This window comes from Mycteria americana, chromosome 6 (genome assembly GCF_035582795.1).
Source record: "Mycteria americana isolate JAX WOST 10 ecotype Jacksonville Zoo and Gardens chromosome 6, USCA_MyAme_1.0, whole genome shotgun sequence".
Lineage (NCBI taxonomy): Eukaryota > Metazoa > Chordata > Aves > Ciconiiformes > Ciconiidae > Mycteria > Mycteria americana.
Window position 1 is genome coordinate 18,545,696 of NC_134370.1, and position 27,561 is coordinate 18,573,256.

Sequence of the window (27,561 nt, forward strand, 5' to 3'; positions counted from 1 at the left end):
ATGGTCTCCTCTGAACTGCCACTTCAGGGGGTCTCAAGAAGATAGTGCAACAAACACTAACTAAATTCACGCCAGGAGCTGCACAGTGGCACCAACAGCTCCTACTGTGAATAAACAAATCTTAGTTCATAGCATGGAAAACAGTATTAATGCAATACTTGGGTAAATTTAAAAAATTACATTTTTCATTATTATTACATTTTCATAAATTAATATTTTAAAAGGCATCACAGTGACTAAGGATAAAGCTAGACCATGATATTAAAATAAACAGTTGAAATGAATGCTAGATACTTAAGTCATGCAGTTAAGAAACTGCCTCAAAAGCAGCGTAGCTGTAAAGCAAGAGTGTGTAGGTATACACTAGAAAACTGCAAAAAAAAGTGTTCATAGCCAGAACCCACAGAGCTTTTTTGCCTTTTAACTAGCAGCATAAACCCCAGATTTCTGAATTCATGGTTCTATAGCTACTAAATAAGGACTAGATTTTAAAAGTGTAGAACATCTGGCAACTCCTGTTCTTTTGTAACACATGCAAAAATTTCCCAAAATCAAAGGATTCTGTGGGTATAAATTCAAACTGCAAATGCTTCATTGCCTTTGCAACTGGTAGAACAACTTTGGCTTTGTTCATTGTACAAAGTAAATAGTTTTCTCGTTTTCACAGCAGCTAGTCAATTGTATTTCCCATTAAATCTCTGATTGTGAGCCTCATTCATGTGGTCTCGGGAATGAAGCTCTCTATATATAAACTGGTTGTGGAACTGAGCACTAAATGTTAAGAAAAGGCATTTGTTCCTTCACTTGCTGTCCCCCCCCCCCTTTTTTTTTTTAGTGAGGGATAAGCTGAGAATCTTTATCTAGGCTTCTTTATTTGGAGGCGAGGAAGATCTGCAACTTGGGCTACTATATGGCCAGATTCCTTAAAAAAAAACAACAAAAAACCCCTTCCTGGTACTCTCCAGCAGGGAGCTAAGAATTAGTGACTGGGATTACAAGCATTTGGGGTTTTTTATATACTATGTGTGCAGTATTCATAAAGTGAATGAAGAGCAAACATTTGCCCTTCATATTTTTGTTTGGGATTTGAATTATGTTTTTTAGGATTGAAGTGACCCTACAGTCAATCCTTTGTTACTTCAGACTGGGGGTGGTAGGACTCCCTGGGTGGGTGAAAAGCTGGTGCACTGGAAAGCGCAGTGCAAAGAGAAGTGTGGCATAAGGAGTTAGGATCAGCACTAGCTGTTACCCGTCCTTGGTCAGTCCCTGCAGGACCCTTTGAGAGTTTAGATACAAACAGTCAGATGGTATAATTCCTGTTATCTGACAAAATAAATATCACTTTCATAACTATGTCGGATTCCTCTTTTCAAGCAAAATTAATAGACATGATGTTTCCACAAATGGCTCTGAGATGACTGTATGAAAATAGCCAAAGTTGGGGTTGGTTGGTTGGTTGGTGGGGTTTTTTTGTTTGTTTGTTTGGGTTTTTTTTTAGAATTTAGGATAAGGCTTTCCACCCTATTGTTCCTAATGGAATTAGGGAGAGCTAAGCCCACATAATACATTACAAACTGTTACTGACATTTATCTCAAATTCCACAGCTGAGTCACCACTGCATATTTGCATCTGTAATATTCAATTACTAATTGATCCACATGGTGGAGAATGAAATTAAATGAAATAAAATGCCTTTTTTAACTGAATATTGTATTACAGTGTCACTCATAAAAAAAAACCAAACCACCAACAAACCACAAAAAAACCCCAACACTTTTTCTCTTATTTATTTCACAGTTCTACAAAAATGTCATAAAATCTTGCTGGCCTCTTTTGTGTATGTTCTCAGCAAACCTAGAAATAGCTGTTGTTCTATCACAGAGCAATAAAAAGCAAGACACGGATGGACAGTGTTGGTTTCCCACTGTCCTGAGTGTGAAATCTTGAAGAAAAACACAAAGATACAGAAAATCCAGAGGTAGCACAAAATTATTTGAAGGAGTTGTAAGAGTTTTAAGATGTACAGCTATTGAACTCTGAACTCACAGGAAACTTCTTTTTCTGTTGCTGTCCTGAAGTCATGATTTAATTGAAGGCCTGATTTTTATTGGGTGGTAAAGCCATGGGGCCAGCTTACCCTGAGGCGTGATCATACTGAGTCAGGAAATGTTCAGGTGCTTCCTGGAAAGTGCTGGGAGAAAGTTCAGGTGAGCTCTATGCAGAAGGCTGACTCCCAAGAAGGGCTTGGGGAAAAAGAGAGGACAGCTCCAGAAGAAAACTAGAACACAGGGATACGACTAAATTTATATGTAGAAATCTGTATTACATGTACAGCTAATTTAGTTTTGTGTGTGAAGAATAAACAGTTACCTAAAAAAGGACTAGAAAGGTTTGCATGTGACTTTCTCTCAGCTGGGGCAAAAGGTAAATGACCTACAAGGAGCCTCAAGTACAATTAGGATCCTTTCCTGTTTATTTGCATCTAAAGTAACCGCTAGCAAGCTGCAGGCTGTTTTTCATGTGCAAAAGTGATCAGTGATGTGTTACGATTCAAATTTGGGGTGCACTGCTACAACCAGTGTGCCAGGACCAGGGGTTAAATGACCTGAGCACTAGCTTCTGAAGATCAGTTCCTCCTTAAGATGTCTCACATAAGGCATCCAGGAATGCAGACACCCAAACATCACTTGTGGTTTAGAATCTGCTCAGTTCTGGGGAAAGAAGGAATGTATTCCCCGTCTGGGGTTCAGCAAGGGGATATGAATCCCTGGCCGCTGTGAACAGCAGTTTATTCAAAACGTGTGTGCAAACAAAAAGCAATAGCTTCCATGCTGTTATCAACCACTAGCGTTTGTTTCCTCTCCAGGCTGACTCTTACTTGCTCCAGTTGTCAGAGGACCGTGCTTTACTGGTTCCAGTGGACAGCAATTTCCAAACCTGCAGATCCCTTTCTTCTCCTTGTGGGGAGTCAGAAAAAACAGATGACAAAAAGGAACCAGGTGAGGAGACAACTTGGTTCTCCTTCCTCCTGAGGTGAGAAGACAAGGGGGGGGGGGGGGGGGGGGGGGGGAGGACAGGAAAAAAGATATCTTAAAGGAGAAAAATTAAGGAGGAGGGAAAATGAAAATTAAAATGTCAGGGGGAGAGAGTTATCAGTGTGAGGGAAGAAATGTGCAGAAGATGCGTGCGTAAAAAGCTGGTGAAAGATTACTGGGTATAAAAAGAGGGCACGTGCTGGAGGAGGAGTTCCTGGCAACTTCTTATCTGGGTCTTCTAAGCTGTGTCTGTGGCTCTGTGTGAGCGCCATGCTGATGTAAATGACAGTTATCAGAAAAATACAGGAGCACTCAGACCTCTAATCCCGCAATAAAGGCATGCGGGAGCTTAAAACTAATTACGGCTTCCCTTTAAGCTTTAAATCTAGTCTATGTGTAGTATAATATCCTGAAGAAATTCCCTTCAGAATCCAATGAGAATTTCAGACAATCAAGTAAGGAACTACTCCACAAATCTGTTTCACGCATTGAAAACAAGCTAGGTTTTTACTGGATATCAGGAATCCCATCATTTGAGGAATCTGAAAATCAAATCCAATTTGCTTATTACAAACACATACCTGTCTTATTGCACACTTTCAGGGCAGTATCAAAACACACTATAAGGTTGCTATTACTGTACTCATCACACAGAAATTACAGTTACGAATTAGTTAAGTGTAACAAATAAATCTGAAGTAACTGCCTCTATCAGAAGTATAACAAGCAAGTCAATGCAGAGTCATACTGAAAGCAGGAGGCATTTTCTTCCTTTATGAGGAACGTTCAGGACTGAATGTTCCACAAAGGAAGATGAAAGAGCCCCTGAGATAGATAAACTTAAAAGTTGACACAGATAGGATGATCCTCATGCAGTTCTTCAAAGGACCTCTTCTAACATAAACAGAGAGAAGTTTTTACTTTGCAAGTTGTACTACCAAACAAAAGTCTATACAGCAAAATTAACCCTTTAAGGAAAAGGTAAGAGAGTACAAGCTATTGCTGATATCTGTTAATCACACCTCAGTCCATCTTTGGGGTGTATTTAGATGTTCAGGGATGCACATAGTAAATAGAAGAAAGAAAGTATAAACTGGCATTGCAAAGTGAATGCAACAGCTGATTCATCCTTGTCTGCACACCCCAGATGAAAAATGGGACCACCATATCCTGGTATCTACAATGTTGGAGCTATTTAATAGCAATGCTGGTACATGGTGAATGGTAAATTCTGATTTTCAAAAGTTACACACCAGAAATCTTTAATAGGCCTAAAATGTATTCTGAGACACAGTGTTTACAAATTAAAAGAAAAACATTGTTTTCTATCATTTAATATACTAGTTACAATAAAATATATAGAAAGCAAAGGATATGTTCACCCGACTTATTTTTAAATCTAATTTAAACTCATTAACTGTAGCAGAACTTGTGACGATGACCACAGATTAGCCTTCTTTTCTATCTTTGAAAAGCAACAGCTTTTGGAAAGAGCTGGACTAGATGTGAAACCTCTGGCCCTGTTTATTCAGCATTATAGTGTGTTTCTGAATCCTTATGTCCCTGATGACAGAGGTGCTTTTCTATTTCTGCTCTTTGTATTCAGTTTGTGCACACTGGAATTATATGCACTCTTTTTTTTTTTTTTTAAACTGTACAGGCTAATGTCCCTCTTGCCTTAGTTCATGAAAAAATAACAATCTGACTACTGAAATTAAATAAAGAAAAAAAACTTACATCCACACAAGCTTAAATAATAGAACTCAAAAGGTCTCTACTTGTTTCTCTCATGTTATTTTCATGTTGTGTTCTTCTACATGCCTATGTAGCAAGACCTGCAGATTTATAGGAAGAGTTTGACCTCATTATTTCCTTTTCTCTTTGTCTCTAACCATGGCTCATTTTTGCCTGTTACTTTGATCCAAAAAACCCCACTCAGATACTTGACAGGAGCTTTTCTCCCCTTCAGTCTTTTTCCTGGATATGAAACACTAACTTCATTTTTATATATGTATGTACATGTATGTATAAATGTATGTATATATACATTATAAACATATATAAAAATTTCTGTATATAAATGGAGATCTCTGCTCTCCTAAATGTCAGTGAGACATCAGGTATAAAGATGCAATTGTCCATGTGAGTTACTATTGTTAGTCTCCTAATACTTCAGAGTTCATAAACTAGATTTAGTGAATGTACATATACTTTAGTGTCACTTTCTTGACATAGGAAGTGGTGTAGTTACTAATAACCTGCAAAGAGAGGTAAAAAGAGAGAGGATTTAAATGTAAACATAAAAGTTATTTTGGAAAAAAGAACAACTGTATGAAATGTCTAGATTATATAATTTCCTAAAAAACATGCCACAGGAACAATAAACTACCCAAACTGTAAAATAAATATTTAAATCAGGAGCATGGATAACAGCTAGACAAAACTAAGGAACTTGCAGTTTTTATTCATAAAGTGTGTCCAAAGAATATTGGTAATGTAAATCTTCATCTGCTATAAAATAGGGTGGAAAGTAGAGCTGAGTTAGAAAATGAGAAGTTTGAGATCATGGAACTAAATGCTAGCGAAATTATAGACCACGTCTAACAAAACCAAGGTTGTTGTACAACCTTGTACAACAAGGTTGATCAGTTGTACAGAATATGTTTATAATGGAGATAATGGAGATGGGCAAGGAGCACCACTTCTGAACAAGTCCATGCAATCTCATGAGATAAAATCCCTGGGAACAGAAGATCACAAAAGAGAATCACAAGTTTTCTCTATTTGTCATATCAGGAGCCTCTCATTCAGGAAAATTGAACATACAATGTTAAATATGATCAGAGGTAATTAAATCTAATGAGTTAATTATACAGCCCTGGAGACATATGGAACCTTTTAGGTTAGGTTAGATTTTCACTAAGTGATTGTTATTACAATCCTGTTTGATGTTGAGAAACTGGAGCCCATCAAACTTTTTTCACAAATGTTGCTAATCTGTGTTGTGTGTGGCAGTGCCTTCACCCTGATTTGTCTCTCTAAATACAGCATTTCATTGGTCTCTCTGAGGTGCTTTTTGGACTATGAGAGCTATCAGTCAGCATCCAGCCTCCAGCCACCACTTATGGTGAAGAACTTAAAAGACCATGTACAAGTTGCTACTTTTTAAGGAGGCCTTCAAGAAGGTTATTGCAGCTAGTAAAAAATTTCCTTGGAGTAAAAATGAGACAATTAAAAGCATGAGAGTTGGCATGGAAACTAGTGAAGCTTAGATGAGTAAATGTAAATATGCCTTTAAATAAAAAATAAGCAGAATAGCAATAAAAAGTATTAAATAGCAAGAAACAAGAGATTATTCAAGAAAGAAAAATATCCTTCAGCAATCAGAAATCTGATTTTAGTGACACCAGGAAAAAGGAGCCTAACCTACAGAGATAAAATGTAAAATAAAAACTAGAAAGATTAAATAATACTTGAAGAAGAAACAGTTAAATATAGAAAAATAAATAAGAATTTTGAAGTATGTTGGAAATAGCGTACAAGATAACTGGTTAGTTTGTAGATGTCAGAACAGAAAGCATCATTAAGAAATACATGTTGCAAAGAACCTGCACAATTTACCTGCATAAGATCATAATACATAAATCTATCTCAGAGCAATTTTTCCCCAGATAATCAAAATAATGATAGTGATTAAGACACCAGCAGAGAAGATGTCTGAACAAACTGCTAAGCAGGGACAAGCTTCTAAGACTAGCTTCTCTTCAGACAACATTTCCAAGGGAATTTAGAAATCAAATAAGACAGCCACTAAAATACATGCAAGCTATTATGAAAATAATCTTTTTTTACCAGACTAGGAGGTATCAAATGTTGTACCTACAGTTACAGAGAGGTTGGTGTGATCCTAAGCAATACAAATCTACAAACCTTCAGGACATGAAAAACTAACTGGAAAAATCAAACCAGAAGACTGGAACATGTAGAAGATTATGGTATGTCAGGTGTAACCAGGAGGGATTCCACCAGGAAAACTGTGCCTCTGTCATCTACTATTTGCACAGCTGTAGCACATGGAGACTGCACCGTTTTTTCCCTGAGCTCTGTAGGCATACATAGCAAGTAAGAAAGCTTGCAGTTGCTATGAATCTGCAGACTAAGCAGTAAGAGTTCACAGGTGGACACAGTTGGCAGGAGGAGGAAAACAAAATAAAAAGTAACTGAGATCAATGCAGGAAGTAATGATCATAACATACCAACTGACTGGAAAACACTGAGTTTTATCTAATTTAGGAACAGGTTTGAGAAGGTATACTGGCACACAGCAGATTTGCAGGGGGGATTCTTTTAACATATGCAAAAACAAACAGGAGAAAATGTATGGCTACTCTTTGAAAAATGGGTCAAAAGAAAACGAATGTGCAAAAAGGATTGGTATGACTTATGGAGTAGCTGAACAGATGCATGGACAAATAATAATTTGTTTTCATAGGGTGTAGGAAAAGGATTGAGGAAAAGATACAGGTGAACAGTTAAGTAATGATGTGCTTTACATAAACATCACATCAAAATACAAAAATACATGGTGTGAAACTTGAATGAATTGTATTTTAGTCCAGAATGCCTGCTATTAGGTAAATAACAGATCATTCTTTGTCTTTTGCAGATTGTTTTGCTTAGGCTGCAGTTTATCATCATTTCAGCAAGTACTCAGTGTGTAAGACCCACCACCAATATTTTCCCTGCACTTATTTTTATCAGGTAGGATAACCCCTATGGAACTTTTCAAGACAAATTTTATTGCATGTTTGAATGGCACTCTGCCTTGACTGCTATTAAAACAATGCGCAAAATGTTTTTAAGGAACGTATGAGAAATAGCGTGTTAGAATTGGAAATAGCACCTGAGGGTCATTTCAGTAACACCCACAGCAGGACAGGATGGCTGCTGATTCCTGGCTAAAGAAATGTGTAAATATTATCAGGGATGTTTGCTGTACATCTGTGTCAACAGCATCAAACATGCAAGAAAAATATATCCACCTTCAGCCTGCTCCTTGCTGCTCCCTACTCCAACTCCATGCCATTCCTCCCCATCACATGGCTGAATAGCAGGCACCCCATCATGTGAAAACATGTACACACACGGGACAGGAGTAGATGTGTGCCTTGGATCATGGATCAGGGACCCAGGCAGATGTACCTGCAACACATGATGGCATATGATGGCAGAAAAGAACCTGCACATAGTTTTGGAGTACTTCAGTAAAAGGCTCTTGGCCTCCAACTAAACACACTGTATTTTTTTCTGTATTCTGCTACAGGAGGCATATTGAGCTATCTAAAGGTAGTTACTACATCAGAGCCATGACAGGGAGGAGAAAAGGCATCACCTGGGTCACTGAGTGCAGCACTGTGACAAAAACCGTCTCTACCACTGCCAGTGAAGTCTGTGGTTTGCTCTGACCACACTCTGTGATGCAGAGGCCTTGGGCTGACTCATATTGCCGGTGTTTGGCGTTCCTGAAGTTGCTGCTTTAATGGCAGCTCCTAGTCACCACAGAGCTCCCACCAAAGGACAGAAGAGGGAAACAGGAAAGGGGCAGCCAGGGAAAACCTTCCTAGAGGACTCAAGTATAGGCTGGACCCACATGGATATGAATAGATTGAGGTATTACGTACCGGTGTCTTGTTTATAGAACTATAAAATGACAGTGAACATGCAGACGGCATTAGTATGTCTATTTGAAATACACATGTGTTTGTTAGTGGGGAATGAATGAGCAAACCCATACGTAAAGAGTTAAACCATCCAACAGAAAGGCTGGGGCGAGCAGAAATCCCTATAGAAAGGTTTGGTATGAAGTACACACCACAATGGGCTTTAAAGGAAAACTTTATCATACAGCATTATGCAAATTCATGTATTTATGCAAGTTTATGCATCACAGGAAAGAAAAATCTATTATTGTGTTTTCAACTTATCAGATGAAAGGTTACGTACTTCAGCTAAATTTACATCCCTGTCTGGGATCATTAATTTAAATGATTAGTTGAAGGCTAATTTCTTAAGTTGTATTTCTCTGGATCTGACCGAAGCTAATAGCATGCACTTGGAAACCTTGGTCTCCTTTCCCCAGAGTTACGGGAAGCCGCGGCCCAGCTGCCTGCGGGAGGAGACGGCCGGGTGGGTCCTGGGGATCGTTAAGCCCCGTTCTGCTCTACAGGCCGCCCCGGAGCCCACCCGAGCCGGGAGGACGGGCTGGCTGCCTCAGTAAAGAAAGAGACGGCAGGAAGTGGAAAGAAACGCGGCCCGTTACGGAGTCGCCGTGAGTGGGCAGCGGCTCAGATGCCCCCTTACTGCCGGGGGGGGGACTGGTGCCGGTTAATAAACCCTTGTGAGAAACTGAAACGAACGGCTGTAAGACCACCACCAGCCACGAGTGACCACCTCCCTGCGGGGGGGGGCCGAGTGAGCAGCGCAGCCGGACGCGCGGAGCACGGACTCGCTGAGCGCGCTGCACGCCGGGAGCCGTAGTCTCCGTGGGCCGAGCGGCCGCGCCGCGGCACCGGGTGTAAGCCGAGGGGCAGCGCACCTCGGCGAGTGGGGAGGACGGCGTGAGCTCGCGAGTTCCCGGCCGCCCTCTCCCGCCATACTGGTGGGGGAGAAGGGCCACCACCCGGTGGACGGGCAACGAAACGCGTGTACTTCGCGTTCTGGTGCCTCTCTTCTTCCCTCGGGGTGAGGGACTGGGGCGCTCGCCATTGAGCCCACACACACACACGTGCAGATGGTACGCCCCGCCGGAGGCCGGCGCACCCCCCCCGCAGCCGGCTCGGCAAGCTCCATGGCCGGTCCTGCTCAGTCCGGACGCTGCGTGCGCCCGCCCTCCTTGCTCTTAGAAGCGCTCTCTCCATTGGCTGCGGCCGGGCGCTCTTGCCAATCAGGAAGCGGCTATCATGGAGGAAGGGAATAAATACAAGATGGCTGCTCATATAAAACCAGGCATTGGGCTTCGCCCCGGCGATGGGGGAATAGAAGCTTTAACTCGCGCTCCGAGGGTTGTGCACTGCTCCCGCCCGCGCCACTGCTGCCCCCCTGGCGGGAGCGAGACTCTGACCGTTGCCGGCCACAGCTGCGCTCAGCCGCTCCCCGCGGATCACCGGCGGGGCCGAGGCCGGGTGCGACGCCCGAGAGGCCCGAGCTAGGCCCTGCGTCCTCCTCCTTAGGAGAGCGGCGCCGGTCCCCCTGCCCGCTGTCCCGCCGCTCGCCTCCAGTGAGGCCCAGCTCCGGGCGGCCATGGCCGTCTCCAGGTCGGTAGGAGCCGGGAAGGGTGGGGGAAGGAGGGCCGGCGGCGGCGGCGGCCTGGAGTCCCCGGCCTTCCGTGTGGCCTGGCTTCGGGGAGGTGCGGGGGTGAAGAGGGGTGCCTGGTTTCCACCCCCTCTTGCTTCGGGAGCCTGCGGAGGCCTCGCCAGGGCCTCCACGGCCCTCGACGGCGTGGGCGCCTCGGTGGGGTTTGGGGGTGGCTGCGTGCTCCGGCGCCTGGGTTTGCTTTTTGGCCTGGGGTAACTCCCGTGCCCGGTGCCTAGGGAAGCCCCCTCCCTTTCGCAGGCCGCAGGGGCTCTGCCTAGGGCGTCTCGGGCTTCCTCCTGAATTCGACACCTTCGTTTTGTTGGCCAGCCCTTCCTCGGGTTAAATTGCTAGGAAGTAGGGGATAATGATATCGAGTCTTGAAAACTGGCAAGAAACCGTTTTGGCTTTCAGAGCCCTTAGTTGTAAAGTAACCGAAATAAAACAGGCTTCCATGGAGAAAAGTGATTAGTGTGTTCTGGCTCTGCCTCAAGATATTGGGTAGTATCTGCTTACACACATGTGCGCTGGGGTGTGCCAGTGTTTAAAGTATTCACAGATACAGAGGTATGTCTTAATAGAGCTGTTTTATTAAAAATGCTGAGCACAAATTCCTGCCATCTTTTTTTGTGTGAAATGGGCATATTAAGCTTCCTAACAGGATAGTTGAAAGGAAATCATAAATCCCAATTAACCTTGTGATAGATTAGCTTCAAGTCACGTGTTGGTAGTATCTGTGTACTTCTGAAATGCTATAACAAAACTAAATTCTGTTTCTGAAGCTGTGTATGAATAAGTTTACAATTCTATGTAGCAATGTAAAGGCATGCACATTTATAATGGAAATCCATTATTAATCAAAATTTATAGCAGCAATACACCCTTTAAGACTTCTAGGAGCAGGTGTTTTAGTTTGAGCTTTGTAGTTTCTACAAAGTATTCCTTTATTTATTCTACTCTTATTTTTTATCAACTTGTTATATGTTAGGGGTTTTTTTTCCCCAAAGCTGTCCATAAGAATCTGGAAGTAGTAAGGATTGCTGTAACAAGACTACTGCGTACATTAAAATACTGCCGTAAGCCATCACGTAAAGTAGAGTAATATTCTAATTACATTCGGTTTGGGGCAGTCTGCTTAAATAACTGCTAACATACATGCGATATGAGGGCTAACTGGAATATCAAGATACAGCTTTTCAGCTGTATGCTGAGGCTGTGTCTACTGTAAAGATTGGTTTCCAATTCAATTACCAGTGTTTCTGTATTTCTGTAAAACCACATGGCTTTAGGGAAAAGCAGTAGTGCTCTATGCAAAGATTTAGTTAACACCTGTTTGGTCTGGTAACTGACAGGAAAAAAAAAATCTTTCTTGGGTAAGGCTTGTTCTAAGTTTCAGAGGGGAGCACTAAAAAAGTTGTTCTCTTAATGTCACGTGATACATTGCTTCAGATATTCAGAGTACAGTTTTTAGATCAAAATATTACACAAGCTGAACATAAGGTATAGAACTTTATTAAAGGTGGTGTAATACTTGTGAGTTGGTATAGAATTGTTTCAATTCCACATGTGAATTAGGTAAAAGTATTACACATTTTGGAGTGCTGTAACATCTTGGTTATTTCTGGTGAACTCCAATGTTTCTATAATTGTAAGAAGTGATACTGTGTAAACTTGGCCTGAGGCATGTTTTTTAATAGATAGAGCAAAACATGTCCATATCCCTTTGAAGTTACACAGCAGCTCTTGACAAATGAACCTTTTGGCTGCTGGACTGTAAGAACACTGATGATATGATGTCAATGTTGCTTTTGTAAATAAAAGAAATCTTGTCTTCATCTCTTACTTCAGAACACTGAGTTTCTAAGGTCCTTTCCTTTCAGACATATTACAAATAATTGTTTTGTACACTTATGTACCACATAACTATGTTTCTGTAAAGGGTGTAGTTTTTCCAGCTCTTGTACCAGCCCCATGTAACTGTAGAAATCTGCGCTTTTCCTCTAGGTAGTTACAGTTACCTTTTATATTTTTGAAGGACCAACATAATACTTCATTGTTGAATGAGTCTGTCTATAGGAGTGTGGAGAGTGAGGGAGAAGTTGATTGAAACTATCTTTCTCCAAGGACCATAGTCTTTGTTGAGTGCATACCAAACATTGATATTAACAAAAAACTTCATTAGGGTTAGTTCTGTATTAGAACTATATTTTTAAAAATAACCATTTTTGGAGGTGGGGCAGGGGTATTTTTACATTCTCAAACCAGTAAATTATCAAGTGGTTGTTTTCCCAGTAAAGTTTAGTTTCTTTTGTTTGGCCAATTGAAAACATTTCTTAAAACCCTAGTCTGTTCAAGAAGATCTAAACAAATATAGGGAATGCTTTGAAATATCTCAAAATTAGATTGAGAATTTGCAACTTTGCTATTAATAAGGTCATCTTAAAAATAATTGTCACTTATTTGTAAACTATTGACAAAAGAGATTCTCATATTTTATTCTGTGTTATATGTATACATGCTTGTTTTACCAGATTCTGCAGTTACATGGACTGAAGACCTACTTCTATATAACACTTCTGTGATGATACACTAGAAAATAGACCTAAAAGCAGAACAGTAGATACCTCATACCAAAAGATGTTGCAGTATAGTTGCTTCGTTATATGCTCATCTCTTTGGTAGTTCTGTGCTGAAAAGACTAACAAATGAACACCATCCTCCAGAAGTATGTATAGGTGGGTGGGAAGGTCGATGTTCTTTCTGTGAATGCACAAGATAATTTGGTAGGCTTTATCTTCAGTCTCCTGTCTTAAAAGTATATATGAAGTAGTATAATGTTTGCATAGCTAATAAAAAAATAAAAATAATTCTTGATAGTGGAACTGAGAAGGAAAAAAGGAAGTGAAAAGTTTTGCTTTGGCTTCATTCCTACAAAGTATGTATTCCAAGTGAATAAATACAATGGCTCACTAGTGATCTTTTGAGATACTTTAGATGAAAAAGTAATACTGCCAATTTATGGAAAATGACAACACTTATAGATTACTCAGGGTGATTGAGTTTCAGTAGATAATAGTGTTGATAGTCCTTTTCAATATCTAATAAAACTTTTTTCCAGTTTCTTTAATGTGTTCAAAGGCACCTCCTGTATCATTATTCCAACGCCAAGCCTGTTCTTGGCTTTCTTGTATTTTTGAGGGCCTTTACAGTACAAAGGAGAACAAATATGGTTTTAAAATGGGATGAAATACGTGAAGCTGGTAAGATGCATTAAGAAAAAACAATTTGATTTTAGTAGGTATATCTTTAAGTTCACCCTGGAATACCTTCCTAAAGACATTCTCCTCAGGGTAATTTCAAGAGACTTCCTTAAGCAAGTATGGGAGCATAACAACTTGCTGCTGTTGCAAGCAAGCCATTCTTGATGTGGTCCATGTAAGTTTAATACTAGTTTCTAGAGTTTTCAGTGTTTTCCTTTACTTGGATTTGTGTATAACTGGTAATATGTAGATTAGAAACCTAGCTTTTATTTTAAAATAAATAATAATGTCAGGAGGCTATGATAGTGAAGCTCCTGGCAAATAAGCAGGCCTCATATGTTGCTCTTGGCTTTTGAAGTTTAGGGCTGTGACTTCCAAGAACAAATGGCTGCACTGGCGGGCATTGTTACTTATGTAACATTTCAAGTTTAATACTGGGAGGTTGAAGTTCTTACAAGATACCAAAATTATCCAAAAATCTCTTTTATGGGCCCTATGTATCTTTTAGAAATGTTCTTTTGGGGTTATCACAAGCTTTCTAAAGAAAGAATTCAGCTTCTATCTTGTTTGGAAGCCTTTATTCCATGGCTGCTCTTGCATGAAAAGCAAGAGTTAAACTGAACAAGAAGTATGTTTTCACTACTACTTAAACGCATATGCTTGTACCATCAGAATAGGTAGATGCTCTAACCAATGCAATTACAGGAGTTCTGACTCAAAAGGGGGGAAAAATAGTGTAACTCTTCTCTTGTTGGTGGAGATTAATTCAAAGACCAGAAAAGTGGACTGCCTTCCCTGTTGCTGTTTGTGGGAGGGAGTGCCCACACAGTCATGGGGAAGCAGAAGTAGCATGTGCACTACTGCCCAAATGAGAGCGAGCTGTAAAATTTCTCAGACACCTAACAGAATGAAGTGAAAGTTGAAACTCAGGATTGCACTCTGATAAGAATTCTAACCTACTCCAGCAGCTAGAACTGGAATTCTCACCAAGGCATTCCCTATATCACTTGTTGATGCACTTCTTGTATTAGTATGTCTTTACAGCTGTTTTAATTTTCTATTCTTTCTTGCAATTTTTCTGATGTAATTGGTCATATGTATTTGGGCTGCATTGTTGTATGTAGATATATATGTAATAGTTTTAAATAAAACTTGTACAGCCTAATGTTATGGATCATATATGAAATAGACATTCCATATGGAATTAATTATACTAATTTTAGCATTTGGTTGGCTTCCATATGCAGTATATAATACTGTGAGCAGTGTGGTGATGGAGCTCTAGTTTCATACCAGGTGTCCCTTCCACTGCTCTGTAGGAAACAAGAAGATTTCTCTGTTGTCCACAGCCCCACCTTCATAACTATTTACTCCACAGTCTCCCACCTATGAGAAGTAAAATCACAGTCCGTTCTTTATGTGTGTCATCACACTTCTTTGTTCCGAATTCTGTTCAGTGATTTTTCTCTTGCTTGCTGATTGTATATTGGAAAGTTGTTTACTTGATTATTTAACCGTTTATGTGTGCTTTAGTAGGGGCTTGAGTGTTTTGAGCTGTGAAGCTGACCAAGCTGGGATTTGACCAAATGATGAAACACCACCCTGAACAAAGGATTGTCAGGTCAACAAGAAAAGCTAAGGCATCTCTATTAGAACTTAGGTTGAATTTCACAGTGAACATCAACCCCTGTCAAGTCTAAATTTTAATTTAGTGATGTGTTCTAGGCTTCTGGGCTATTTCTGTACTAAGAAATAGTGCCTGGGCGGAAGCTCCTGGGTGTTGAAATACAATTTATATTGTAAAGTCCTAAGAGTATTCCCTTGCCTTCTGATGGGTGCCACCTAGCAGTTTTCCAGAGCTCTAGACAGAGTTTCACATTAGAGTATTCCAGGGACTATGCTACTAAGGGTTTTTTTGTACAGTCACACAATTTTAATGGGTTGGAGGATATGCTAGGATAGTTATGAGCTGTTCTGTATCAGTTGGCCTTTGCTGTCAGAGTCTGCTCCCTGGCCATTTAAACATACTGGTGCATGCAGAGATGTAGAGTCCAAATGGATCACTTCATTGGCAGCATGATCAGTTCACTGTCCCTTTCAAGCCTCAGCTCATTGAAATCAACAAATTGGAAGTTTGCCCATCTGAAGTCCTGTAGGGACCCAATCCAGTCAGAATGTCTTCACTGGGATGAGCAGGATCCTTATACTGATCCAGGTGCTTATGTCGTCTTTTGGAAACATTTTGGAGATACTGTTGATAACCTCTGTATCTTGACCTGGGCATTAACTATCCCACTACTAGCTTTCTAGTGCTTCTATAGCTGAAGGGCTTTCAAATCCCCACTGTCCAGTTTCCATAGGAGTGCCATAAGGTTTACCTTAAATATTACAATAACTGTCCCTTCAAATGAAGATCAGCCCTCTATTAGGCCTACCTGTAGGCAGCAAAGAACTGAAGATTAGCATCAAGAAGAGAACAGGTCATTTGTTGCAACATTTGCCTACTGTGCCTGGGTACAGTCATGTCTAACTTAGTTCAATGCTGAATATGCAAAACTGATTGGAAAGCTGTGACTAGAACATGGAATCACCATGCTACCTGGAGAGTGTCACTGCATTAGTTGTGATGGCTCTTTTGAATGTACTTGCTCTCGTGTTTGTCCTTTGTAATTTTTTTTATTTGTAGTCTTTGCTGCGATAGTGCACTGGCAGAGCAAAAGGCTTGTTATATTTAGTGACTGGGGGCCAATAATAGTTTCTGTGTATTTTTATTCACAAAACCCCTTCAGTTAACTGAACTAAGCCTGTATGTATAATCATTCTGCATAACAGTGTTGATTAGAGAGATTATGTTCCCCCTTCTGACAGCCAACCTTGCTATTCTGATGAATGGCAATGCAAGTGAAATTGTTTACTGTTAGAATTCTTCTTGCCTGCAGTCTTTCTCTAAGAATTTTTTTATTTTTTAGGATTGTAAGATAAAATTGTTTGAGTGGTAGTAGTCTAGTGGTGGAAGAGTCTGGTCTGGTTTGGGATGGCTGTTGCAGTTGATATCCTGGTCACAGACCTGCTGATTATTCTTGAGTATCTCTCAGGTGGTTCTATTCTGAAAGTAAGAATTCAGGCTTTAGTCTTTTCAAAACTAGTGTGCTTTAATGAAATACTCTGGGTTTGGTGACTTGGAATATGTATGTGGGGAGAATTCACTTGCCTAATCTAGGTCTCTGGTGCCAGTTTAGATGGTATAATGTGTCCTTGCCACTTCAGAATGACAAGGATCTCCTGCATGATGTCTGCTGGCCTCATGTGCACCACCTGTTCTAAAGTGTCTCAGATGCTACTAGATGCCTATTCTTAAGCACCTGAATTGATGTTTTTGTGTCAGAAACATTTCTAATGGACTCTGTGTCAGTGTAAAAGCTCATGTGGTATTTCTTAGACAAAAAAATACTTAATTTTAATGTTCATAAGAACTTTGGATTGCTGTTCCAAGTTCTGTCTTGCCGATACACTTCAGCAGTGATTAGAAAATCTCAAATTTCTCAAGTGAGAGGAAAAAGGTATCTACCTCTTTGCATAAGTTAGTGCTTTGTAATGAGCTTATATAGCGTGAGTTCACATAGAGGTGGTGTATGGTTGCTGTCCTATCAGTGAGATGTAGTTGGCTCGGGATTGGAAGGTGACAGTCAGAAGGATTATCTAAACGATTGCTTATGAGTTAAAAGTGAAGGACTTTGTATTTTTAAGCTCTGATTACAGCAGTTAATGTGCAGGAGAAGTAGTTTGAGATATATTTAATTTTTAGCATTTGTTGGTATTTAGATTTTTTGTAACAATCCATAAATCTCTTTGGTTTTCTTTTTCATTTTTTTTTCTTCATGTAAGTACTTCCTGTATTTCTTTTGTTTGCTTGTGTCTTCCTTATTCTTAGAACAACTTTCTGACAGCCTGTGTTGAACTCTTTCATAAAATAATTAAAAATTTTGTCTGCATTGTAGAACATTGCACTCTACCATACTGATTCAGACTTTGGTGTTACCTTTGTGAATGATGTGAGCCACACAGTGCTCTGCTTACAGCGCTGTCTAGCATGAGAGGCGGAACCACATGCCATTAGAAAACTCTGAGTTCTCTTTGTCTTTAAGAACTAATTTAGAGGCTGTTAGTTTGTTCTGAGAATAAAAACCTTATCAGAACTTAGGAAATTTCATTCCAAACTGCAGGTCCTCAAAATTAATTTGTTTAGAATTTTTAGTATTTTTTCATTCTCAATGAAACTAAGAATGAAAACTTTAAAAAAACTAGTGCTGCTGATCAGTGGCAACTTTTTCAGTGCTATCCTTCAAACAGAGCAAGAGAATTCAAGCTCTGCCATACTCTGCTGCAGCAACACCAAAACTTAATTTAAGAATCTTAATACCCCCAAATTATTAACTGTTTGGGAATTGTACGTCAGGGAAGTCTGGGAGAGGGAAAGGAAGAATGATTAGTGTGACCAGGAGTACTGTTAGTCTACTGTTAGCTATATTTGCTAGTCCCGTTTCCATTTATTTTGCTGGGGCTGAATGCTGAAACCTTCCTATAGCAGTGTGAGACAATAGAAAGATTTTTTTGTTTGTTTTATTTTGCATTTGTATGTAAGTTAAGCATGTTGCAATTTAAAATCACAAATTACAAACCAAGCATACTGCAGGTTAAAAAAAAATCAACAAAAACTGTATTTTGTAGGTAATTCAGCTTCAAAAAGTTGTGGGTTTTAGGAGTGAGTGTCTGGTGTTGTAACTAAGGTTGGAATTAAACTCGATTTTTTTTTGAGGGTAGGCTGTCATAGTGGTTTCCTCCTGTTTTGACACATGAAGAGTTCTAGCTGAGGAAGTGGTCTAAGTTGTACATTCTGCTTGACTTTGGAGATGAAAAAAAGATAATTTGATAGTTAAAGGAATGGGTGGTGCTAAATGGCAAACTTCTTGAGTATGGAACACTGAAGTTTCACAGAGAGGTGAAGACTGAAAGGGGTGAGTTTAAGAATGAGAGAACAAGCCAGTTAGCTTGCAGAGCAACCACAGCTTGTTCTAGCATATTTTGTACTGAATAATACCGAGTGCTTACAAATCAGGTTGGATTACTACTGTCAAATGTATTAAGGAAAAAATACTGGTAAATAACTATCTGGTATGTTCCTCCTGACTAGTCCGCTATCAGTGATTTGGAAGAGTTGGATCTATAAAGCTTTCGCTTTCCTCCTTGACTGTCTAATCACACAAAACTGCTAGTTTAGATATGTTTGGGGATTCATTTTTATGTAACTTTAAAACAATTTACTAACTAGTAAATCATAGCAATTGAAACTCCAGTTTTATCTACAGAAATTGAAGTGGGCTCACCTGTTTTAGTAGTAGGAAGATAACTTTTTCAAAGTTGGCAAATATCAGAAGTATGTCTAAAATACTAGAATGATTTGAAATACTTTCAGTGAGAATTGTTTTTATCTAATGGATATTTAATCTAGTGTCTCCAGTTGTTAGAGCATTTGGGTTTTGGAACTGTATTGCTGTGATATTACTGCCTTGACTTTGTAGCGTAGCACTGCTGTTTCTAATGTGTTGTGACACATTATAAGATATTCTCAGGAGTAAACGCAGTTTAAGCATGTCAAAGAAAGTACAAAATCCAGTGATGTTGGAAAGAGGTTTTGTGGGGTTTTTTTGTTTTGTTTTTTTTAATGATTGGAACTAATGTTAAAGGCAATTTTGGTGAAACGTAATTAGTAGCAACAGACTAACAGGCAAAACATTTGTCCTTTTCCTGTATTTGCTCAAACCTAGGGTATGTTTTTATGAGGAAGGGGAGTTGTTCAGTGTACCTGTATCCTTATTTCATTAGGTAGATCTAGGTGAGCTTCACTGCTGTGTAAATTACAGCTTCATATTGTTGGAATATTTGGAGGAATATTTTTATGATTAAGGCTAGAAGGGACAATTCTGATTGCACTACGTGGACAGATTCTAGACTCATGTTCACTAATAACCTCATACTGCCCAATAACTAAGGGGTAAACTAGGCACCCTGTAAAGAGAGTTGTAACTGTCCCACTTATAGTGGAGGGAACAATGAACATTTGTTACTTCCATCATTGATTTGATTATCTAGGTAGTCTCTATTTTTACATGCTTCTTTATATGTTGACTTTCTCATTCAGTAACTCTAAACAAGAAATAAGCTAGCTATTCTGAAAATAGATGATCAGGGTCTCTTTCACTAAATACAGAGTTACTGTGAAAACAGATCTGCTGGTTAAATTCCTGTATTTCATGGGAAGGCCAGAGGTATCTTATATTATTTAAAAGCTGTAAATATAACAACAGGTCTTACATAGTCTTACATATTCCAGGTAGTTAGGGGGAAAGTATGTGAAAAGTAAAAATTTGTGGTATCCTGTAAAAGCAGAGTTTGATATTATAGATCACAGGCTATGTCTTCAAAAGAAATGATAGTGCACAATATGAGCATTTGAGCTCTTTGCTTTCTCTGTCAGACAGAATTTGATGAAGATCATTTACAACTTAACAGTATTTATTTTTCAGGACTGAAAATGTTCTATCACAGAACAAAGAAGGGAGCAATTTAATTTTTTTCTTGTAACTGCAGATTTTTTTAAAACTAATGTTTCTAACAGTTTCTCTGTTAATTTTTTTGCTTACCAAATTAAATGTGCTTTTAGAACAACTATGCTTACTGTTAGGAAAAAAGTACATTTGTCATCCTGTCAATTGACAGTCTTCAGGCAAACATTTCTTCTGTCTGCATTAGATAAACTGAAAAATGTGGGGGAATATTAATAGAAATGAGCAGCTGAACTATGAATAGCATAACATTTTCAGTTTTTGTCAATCATATTTAGGCTTGATCGTCTCTTTATTTTACTGGACACCGGTACAACACCAGTAACAAGAAAAGCAGCTGCACAGCAACTTGGGGAAGTAGTGAAACTGCATCCTCATGAACTGAATAATCTCTTATCTAAAGTAAGCATCTTTTTTTTTTTTTTTTTTTTCCTGAGCTTGCTTTCAGTACTTTAATGGTGAGAATAAAACTGGTTTAAAGGGGTGTGGGTTCTGTGGGAAGAAGAAGAAAAAGCATAGTAGTCTTGTGTTCTCTGAAAATAGGAGACTGAAGAAAATTGGAAGGCTACTTCTGTTAAGCCTGCTGTTTTGTCAGCTTCTGAAGTGGTCACATAAGTCAGGTTTCACTTTGCATTCAGTATTGATATTCAGTGTTTGCTGTAAGTTCAGATTTTCTTCTATAAAGAGAAGCCCTACTGCCTTACAGAAATTTCTGCTCCTGCTTTTAAAGATTCTTACTGGTGTGATACAGCATTAAAAATATAGGAGGCTGCATGTCTTTAAAAGGGCTGGAAAATGGAAGGACATTTCCATTAGTTTGGGACTTCAATCTGGCCAAGTCCAGTAAAAACACCAAAAATAGTGTGTTATCTGACAGCTGGAGATGGCTGAGTGACCTCAGTTCTGGTCTTATTGAACAGGTGCCCTCACCACAATTGATGGTATCAACAGAGTGGCCAAGGAATCATGAATATGAAACAACTTTCAGAGAAAGAAATAGTTTTTCCAGATTTGAGATGTAGTGGTAAATTAGTTTAGAAGAGCATATGTTGCTTCAAGTGACCCATGTTGTTCCTCTTCCTGGGTTAAATGATTTCAAAGTTTTAAGGTCTATTAATCTCTTTTTGAACACTTCCTTTTAGAAAGCAAAAAAACAAAAGTCTCAAGCCTTGTTCAGTACCTGGAGGAAATCAAGGTTGAGGTTTGACTGATGGGACTAAATATATCTTATAAATTCTTAATATCTGGCTATGGCAAGAGTTCTGCTAAGCAGTGAGCAATATAGAGAAGGCTGCTCACATTTCTTTGGTTTATTTTCTTGTCCTTTGTTTTTGTTGTTTTGAATGTTGTCTTAATCCATAGCATTAAAAGTAAGTGTGTTTTAATAGAGCATAACAGCTAATGGATTTTCTGAAAGTACATTTTAAGCAAATATTTATCTATTTATTTATTAATCTCTCCTTAAAGGTATTAGTGTATTTAAGAAGTACGAATTGGGATACTCGTATTGCAGCTGGCCAGGCTGTTGAAGCAATAGTGAAAAATGTACCTGAGTGGAATCCAACTCCAAGATCAAAACAAGGTGCTTCTTAAATGAATTATGTAGAATTCATTGTTTATCTGATGCAAAATGACTGTGATATGAGACTTCTCAAGGCAACTGTGTCATTCTGGTTTTTATGAGCGTAGACTTTTTATATGCGTGGACTGTAGTAAACCTCTTCCGCTTTAGATGTTCACATTCAATTACAACAATGTGCCTGACCTTTGTTTCTTCTAAGATTCCCGTGCTTGTGCTCTGTACCTTCATAAAGCTTTACTTTTATAAATAAAAGGAATAATAACTAGTAAAATGGCAAAAGTTTTAACCAATGAACTTTGTCATGATGTTTTGCAGACACTCTCTTCCCTGTTTCCTTGTTCAAAGCACCTTTCTGAGGGAGGTGAAATGGCAGCTTGAAGTCTATTCTGTTTGTACTTGCTTTGCATCTGAAATTGTCATGTTAGGAGTGTTATAGTTACTTTTATTGTCAACTTATGGACCTATTGTCAGTGATTTTGTCTAAACCTGTTGACACTATCTGGGTTCACAACCTGATGTGGGACAGGTTCCAGAAATTCACTAACTGTTTAAAAAAAACCACACCAACAACAAAACTCATATCTGTTTTGAGGTGATCTCTTACCTGTTTCATTCAGTGCCTCCTGGTTCTGTTGCTATAGAATTTGACAAGCAAGTTCTGCGTTTGCCTTATCCACTGCCTTTATGATTTTTGTAAACCATCATATTTGCTTCCCTCCAACAACTTTCTTCTCTCCAGATTGAAGAATTGCAATCTCTTCAGTCTTTCCTCACAAAACAGCTGCTTTGTCTTTTAGATACCTTTATTTGTCCTTCTCTGTGCTTTTTCTTACTTGTGTCCTCCAGGAGATGCATAGAACTGCACACAGTGTACCTTCATCTCTAGAGTACTGATATTTATACATAGTGGCAAACTGATGCACTTTGTCATGTTTTCAGTGTCCTTCCTGATGATGCCCAGTATTTAGTTGGCTGTTTTGGCTATTGCTGCCCAATAAGCTGGTGAATACAGAAAACTGTCAGAAGTGCCTCCAAAATCTTTACTGAATGTTAACTGACAGTTCTGAATTCAGTGTTGTGTAGGCATGGTTTAGGTTATTCATTTTGCACCTTATCTGCCCCTTTGACCATTAGTGTGTTCTGAGTCCTTCTTGGATTCCGTAGTGCCACTGTGACTTGGTTACCCAGAAGAGCTTAGTTGTCATCTACATGCTTGGAGAAGAGCGCATAGTGAAATCTCCTTCCCATTGCTAAAGACTGCTAGAATTGACTGCAACACTGACCCCTGAAGGACTCCAAAGCTAACTTTTATGTGTCTATAACCAGCTTTCAGTCTGTAAAAGGATGTTTTCCCCAATTCTGTGGTAACTTAATTCCTTCAATTTTTTTATATGAAACCTTGCCAAAAGCTTTTGAATATATTATGTCCACTGGATCCTCTATCCACTTGTTGGATCTCTTTAAGGACATTGATAATCAGGTTAATGAGAGGGAGTTTTTTTCAGGAGCCATTCTGACTCTTTCCCAGTAAATCACGTTTATCCATATACTTAAACTTTATTTATAGACTCTACTATCTTACCAAGGACAGAAGCTGATTTTACTAGTCTAGTTCCAAGAATTACTTACAGCACTCCTTTTGTACATGGAAATTGGGCAACCTGTTAGTCTTTGAGTACAGCAGCTGTTTTGAATGATGGGTTACATGCATTGTCCAGTTCTTGCATATCTACCTATCAGATATGAAATTGAAAAGGTAATTAGGTGTGTTTGAGGAAAAAGGTACCATTTAACAGGGCTAACTGGCTATGCAGACATTTGTTTATTTCAGTTAAATTGTTTGATGTAGTCAAATACATGTTTTACAGTGGTCTGGTTGCATTTAGGTTCTTAGACTTGCTATAAATCACTTCTTTTTTTTTTTGTATATGTGTAATGAAATGTTAACTTTTTCTTCAGGTCTGAAGAAATGTAGGTGGTGTTTATTTTGTACAGTGTTCTGTGTGCACTTAGACTCATTCTACTGTAAATGAACAAGCTTTCATAAATAAGTGTCAGTGTGGGATAAAACACACCAAACTAAATGCTGTATTTCCTGTAGACAACAATTGTATTTATACTGCTGGTTGTAATTCAGGATGGAAGTGTGCTGGACTATGTAGGAATGGCCAGTCTTTTGGGATACTAAGCTGCACATGACTAGGAGCCACAAAACACACTAATCTTTGAGTGTTGAGGGGAGGGAATACTTTGGAAGTGAATTCATGACCAGGAAATGGTAAGATACCTTGTGAGGAACAAATCTCTTCTGTATCAATATTGAACTGCACTGTACCTGCAACTGGATTTGAGAAGAGCTACTAGTCTTCAGCAGCCCTTGGTAGCTGATTTTCTCCCATACCTGTTAAGACTACTCTTCAGCTTCCATACCAGGGATGCTTGGCTGTTGGTCATATGATACAGTGTGGGCATGATACTTGTTTGAACTATTTGTGAGCCATATGCAGTTCAAACTGCAAGTTGGCCGTATGTGTACATAGAAGACCTGGTGATATGTCAGTGTCCAAGATTTTAAAAAGCTAAATTTATCAAGGGAAAAATGTTAAATTTTTTTTCTACTCAATTAAGTGTGTTAAGTGAGCTTTTTCAGTCTGTCTTTGTGAAATAGAGCCTTTACACTTCGTGAATCAAAATGCTGTATGTCTGATGATTCCTTTGGAGGAGAGAGATAATTTCTTCCTTTTATTCTTACTTAATCTTCTGTCAGAACTTTGAACAAAAATTTCATCACGTTGTCCTTTAATATTAATTTTCAATGTCCTATCTAGAACCAGGCTCAGAAAGTCCTATGGAAGATTCACCTTCAACAGATCGGTTGCGTTTTGACAGATTTGATATATGTCGGTTGTTAAAACATGGTGCATCTCTTCTTGGATCTGCTGGTGCAGAATTTGAAGTCCAAGATGATAAATCAGGTATATCTTTATATTTTACTTGCAGACAAGAAAACTTACTGATTTGAAAAAGTTTGTTGTGGCAGTATTAAGTCTAGTCATCCATGGTTTCTCAGAATGCTGGGAAATAACAGAAGAAAATACTCCCCAACATAACTTTGTATTACCTTTCTCAAGTTAAATTTTTTTTTTAGGGGGTATGTATTGTTAGTTTGTTTTTTCTCTTATCAGAATTAGTATGTGTACAGGGAGGAAGAGGAGAGTGGAAACCTGAAAGAGGGAGCAGAAAAAGCAGTATTAAAAGCTTCTGTAGAATTTCTGTATACTTTTTTAAGAGGTGCAGGAACTATCACCACTTGTTCTTCATTAAAACAGTGTTCCCAAATATAGTAGTAGGATGTGGCTTATTTAAAAGCTTGAAGGTTTCAAATATAGAAAGATTGCATGAAAAATACTGTGATAAAACTGTCAAAGTTGGAAGGTCAAATATCAGTGCCTGTGTAATGTCTTTTGTTTCAAGTGACTTGTCTGATACATTTTTGCAACTTTTTAGCTGAGAGTTGGTTTATATCAGTGTAATGGCATTGAATTATTTTAATCTAAAATTTTTTTTGGTATTACTGTACTTTCTTGCTCTAATTCCTGTCTATCTTCCACTTTCTGCACCAAATGAAATGATGCTATAGATCAGAATCTGCTCTCACTGCATAGCCCTGATTCACTTGTTCCCTGCGTGTGATGCGTTCTGTGCAGTGTACACAGAAGATCACTAGCTCAGCAAGGAACAGAACCCGTGGCTCCTGACACTTAAGCAGTATCCTGTCTGTTAAGCCTTGCTGCTATTTTATTGCTTGCCATCTTTTATGCTAGGTTAATAAAGTGTTATACAAGTTTCATCTCTTCTAATGAAACCCTAGCTGTTCAGAAATCAAGTAGATGGAATAGGACACTTTAGTTCGTAGAAGTCTGATATTTATCCCAGTGTTGTATGATTATACAAATAATTTTATGAATGAAAATAAATTTTAAAAAAAATAAAAAAATAAGAAAATGAAACTAAAAATAGCTTTAGTTGCTGTTTTTTTTAACTGGTGGGAAAATGTACAAAGGCTGCTTTCTCTTCTGCATTTTGTAGCAGCTTTCCTTTTCAAGTAAGTAGCCAATGTGAATGGATGTAAAACAAGTTAAATAATCTTTGGAATTAGCAGTCTTTGACCCTTTTTCCTAAGATGAACTTGTGAAAGGAAAAAAATTTTCTAGAGAATGGAAGTTGTTTCTATTTCTCTGCTTGTCAGTTAAATGCAATTAAAAGAAAAGAAAGGCTTATTGGTGTAGATATAATTAACTACTAATTACTACTCAACCTGGTGTATACTCCAAAATTCTGCCAATATTGGTCACCTACTTACAAGTTTATGTGCAGATATTTGACAAAAAAAAACCAGTCTCCTGCCTGGTTTCCATACCACACATGTAAAAAGAGAGTGAAATCTGACAGCCCTACAACCTACAAGATTGGGTTTACTTGGATTTATTCTACTCAGGCATTAAAATCTTCTATTTTTTATGTAAATGTGGGTGCTCCCAAAGTCTAGGTGTTCAGTAATTAGTGTTGAAGCCTCACAACATTCTTGAGGTAGCTTCTATTAACTTCCTAAATGAGCCTTGCTTGACACATGAAGCTTGAGGACAAGATTGTTAACAGACTCCAGCACCTGCTTATGCTTCAAGTCTCCATTGCCATCAGGAGTTAGTTTGGGCAGAAGGAAAGGAGACACCTGGGTCTAGTGCATTTTACAAGGAAGAATGTTTCTGAAGAAAACAGGTTCAGATTCAGCCTAGCTTAATACAGGATATTGGATTGAATATCATTTGAGGGGTTTTATTGGTGGTCGTTATTTCTTAGGTCTGTGTTTCCCAACAGAAGATAGTTTAGGAGGAACAGAAACCTTTAAAAAAAAAAAACCCAAACAATCCCCCCCACTGTCCCCAAACCAAACCAAACAAACCACCCAAAAACCCAGACTGCCAAAATCAACAGATCCCACAAGGATGCAATAAAAAAAGTGCTAGTTCTTGAATAAGTGGCTGGATTTTTTTTTGTTGGGTTAATTTGTTCCTTTTAAAGTGCACTTTCCTAAAAATGTGGGGAAAACTTGGTTTTTTACTTCTGTAGACCAAGTGTAATGTAATGAATTTCATAGGAGCTATTTTCTTCTTAAAAATTGATGACAGTTTAAGTACTAGTATAGCTTCAGCAGCAGAAAAGGTCTTCCTAGGAATCAGTGTGATTTGGTTTAAAAGATTGTATTGATGTATTAGCCAAGTACAATTTAATTCTGTAACTTTTGACTTTCTTGTGTTATTTCCTTGAGCAAATCTTCAATAATACATCTGGTTGGAAATCTGACACATCTTCACTTTTTAAAAACTTTTTTTTAAGGTGAAATTGATCCTAAAGAGAGGATAGCACGACAGAGGAAACTGTTACAAAAGAAACTTGGCTTAGATATGGGTGCTGCAATTGGGATGAATACCGAAGATCTGTTCAATGACGAAGATTTGGACTATTCACCTTCTTCAGTTTCACTAGTAAACAAACAGCCTGTAGGTAAAACCTTGGGCTGTTTGACTGCAAGGAATAATACAGTGGGTTTGCTTTATTTCATAGAATCATAGAATTCTTTAGGTTGGAAAAGACCTTTAAGATCATCAAGTCCAACCGTAAACCTAACACTGCCAAGTCCACCAAATTT

The 27,561-nt window shown here is 38.7% G+C and overlaps 1 protein-coding gene across 1 annotated transcript in view; it reads left to right on the forward strand.

The window, feature by feature from the left end:
- Positions 1-10,005: 10,005 nt before the first annotated feature.
- The window catches only part of BTAF1 (B-TFIID TATA-box binding protein associated factor 1), a 49,632-nt gene continuing 32,076 nt past the window's right edge, over positions 10,006-27,561 (forward strand). Inside the window, exons 1-5 of the mRNA XM_075504779.1 lie at positions 10,006-10,349; positions 20,548-20,671; positions 21,737-21,851; positions 24,680-24,826; positions 27,249-27,412. Of these exons, the coding sequence (XP_075360894.1) occupies positions 10,336-10,349; positions 20,548-20,671; positions 21,737-21,851; positions 24,680-24,826; positions 27,249-27,412 (564 nt within the window). The 5' untranslated portion in view covers positions 10,006-10,335. The remainder of the gene's footprint in view (positions 10,350-20,547; positions 20,672-21,736; positions 21,852-24,679; positions 24,827-27,248; positions 27,413-27,561) is intronic.